The sequence below is a fragment of the Saprolegnia diclina genome (genome assembly GCF_000281045.1).
Source record: "Saprolegnia diclina VS20 unplaced genomic scaffold supercont1.2, whole genome shotgun sequence".
Taxonomy (NCBI): domain Eukaryota; phylum Oomycota; class Saprolegniomycetes; order Saprolegniales; family Saprolegniaceae; genus Saprolegnia; species Saprolegnia diclina.
The window spans coordinates 833,944-836,099 of NW_008246069.1; the positions used below are offsets into that span (position 1 = coordinate 833,944).

General features: G+C 55.6%; 2 protein-coding genes across 2 annotated transcripts in view; one reads left to right on the forward strand and one right to left on the reverse strand.

Moving 5' to 3' along the window:
* The window catches only part of SDRG_00896 (hypothetical protein), a gene marked incomplete at both ends in the record, with an annotated part of 5,238 nt that extends 4,471 nt beyond the window's left edge, over positions 1 to 767 (forward strand). The window contains 3 exons of the mRNA XM_008606400.1: positions 13 to 189; positions 231 to 462; positions 512 to 767. Of these exons, the coding sequence (XP_008604622.1) occupies positions 13 to 189; positions 231 to 462; positions 512 to 767 (665 nt within the window). The remainder of the gene's footprint in view (positions 1 to 12; positions 190 to 230; positions 463 to 511) is intronic.
* Positions 768 to 1,161: 394 nt separating this feature from the next.
* Positions 1,162 to 2,156, reverse strand: SDRG_00897 (hypothetical protein). Its single transcript, XM_008606401.1, has one exon. It carries the CDS (start codon positions 1,989 to 1,991, stop codon positions 1,215 to 1,217), a length of 777 nt encoding a protein of 258 aa, XP_008604623.1. The 5' UTR covers positions 1,992 to 2,156; the 3' UTR covers positions 1,162 to 1,214.

The following is a 2,156-nucleotide window of genomic DNA, read 5'->3' on the forward strand; positions in this document are numbered from 1 at the left end:
ATATCTCGCTAGGTTACAAGCTTTTGGCAGATTATGTCAACCAGCTCCTCGCCAGCACGGGACGCCAGTGGACGGAAGCCAACGCCAAGAGTCGCTACGAGTCGTACATGAAAAGCTACCAAAAAGCCCGCGACGTCAACACACTGGCCCTGCGGGGCATTGGTCTCACAGATCGGGACCGCGCCAAGGGTTACATTGGATTGATCATGAGGCGATCTAAAATGATATAGGCATTACGACGATGGCTGAAAAGCTCGAGTCGATTTGTGCCAACTTCACACTCCTCCACCATCTTTTTGCGCCGCCCGAGTCTGTCAGCAGCACCACCTCGCACAACAGCCGCGCTCAATCGAACACCCGCGGGGCCGACAAAGACCACAGCGGCTACGAAGATGACGAGGACGATGACAAAGTCGATGACGACGAAGAGACAGCTTTCAATCTCGGACCCGGCGACGATCGGTAGATCGATTTTCACCGCGTTCACAAACGCTTCACGCAAGCGTAAGAGCGACCAGCTCCCGTCGACGCTTTTGTCTCGACCCGTAAAAGCGCCCAAGAACGACGTCGCTGCAATGATTACGGCGACGCAGACCGCCGAGATGGACGTGGCGAAAGGCAAGCTGGCACTAGCGCGCGACGAGATGGAGTACCGTCGCACCAATGATGAGCGCAATCGCAAGACGCAAATCGTCCTCAAGCTCATCGAGCTTGGCAAGGCACCGGACGAAATTAAACCCTACTTGGCGCTTTTGAACGACATGTAATTCCAATGCCAACGTTGACCCTAACCCTTCCGCGATGGTTTCGGTTAAGGCGCAAGTAAAAATGACCATTAATATGTCAATTCACTTGGTTCATGAGGCGTCTCTCCTCGCAAGCGGTCGACCCTGTTGTCGACCGCTTGTGTCGGTCCTTTGCGAGACTAGCAATCTAATTGCTAGTCTCTACGTATGCGAAGTCTTTGTGTAACTATGAAGATAACGCGAAACACGTTCATATATAATTCACTTGGTTCCGAGTGCTGCTTTACTACGCCTTGTCGCTTGTGTGCAATGGCGCTGGTTCAAGCGCACTTTGTTATATATATATAATACCAAATGGCCACCAACGAACGATTGCACAGGTCGTTGGGAGCTTGGAACCGATACGCATTTACTAGTCGGACGACGAAGAAGAATTAGAATTGGGGTTAATATACTGCTCGTGTGGGTTTAGTGCTTGGCGCGAATGCGCAGGTAGAGCGCGGCGATGCCGACGAGGCGGAAGACGGCGTTGATCCAAATCAAAAACGCAGCGTCGCCACCCATCGAGCCTTTGTCGAGCGCGAGGTTGCGGAGGACGTCGTCGCCGTTGCGGGCGTTGCACACGGCGCCGGGGGGGCACGGGATGTCGGTGATCGTGTTCCAGAACGCACGGCTCGCGCCGCGGAAGCCGTACTTGAGCGGCGAGAGGAATTCGAGCCACGTAAAGTAGACCGGGATCATGTCGGCGTTGAGGAAGAGACCGCCAAACATGAGAAACGGAAGGATCGTGAGGATGCCGATGATGGGTGTGAGCTCGGCGCGACCAGCGACGCACGACACCATGTAGCCGAGACCAATCGCCGCGCTCTGCGTGAGCGCGAGGAAGAGGTACATGGTGAAGAAGAGCGTCGCGTTCGAGGCGCCAAAGCCGACCATAAAGTAGAGTGGAATAAAGAAAACCATCGGGTAGAAGAACTGGAACCCGAGCTCCGAGAGGTTCTTGGCCAAGTACCAGACCCACGAGTGGTACAAGCCGCTGTGGTACTCGCGCGACATGATGGGCATCTCGAGTGGCACCGAAATGAACTCGGGGTTGGCCGCCGACATGAACTGGTCCACGACGATGAAGAAGATGGCACCCGTGAACGACTGGACGCCCGCCTGCGTGAGCTCGAGCTGAAAAAAAATGAGGCCGACAAAGAGCGAAATGATGATGCTCTGCGCGAGGCGTGCGTTGAACGTCATCTTGTCACGAAGCAGCCGCGTGAAGTTGCGCTTGATGAGCACGCGGAGCTGCCCGGACGGCCCGAGGTGCGTCGACTCGTACACCGTGTCGTCGTTGACGCTCGAGCTCGAGCTCACGTCGTTCTGGGCGTCGATATCGGCCGCCTTTTGCTTGGCGTGCCAGTT

What these genes read in the sequence shown, in the direction of transcription:
- SDRG_00897 (XM_008606401.1), bottom strand. Translation starts at nt 1,991, where the DNA reads ATGACGTTCAACGCACGCCTCGCGCAGAGCATCATCATTTCGCTCTTT.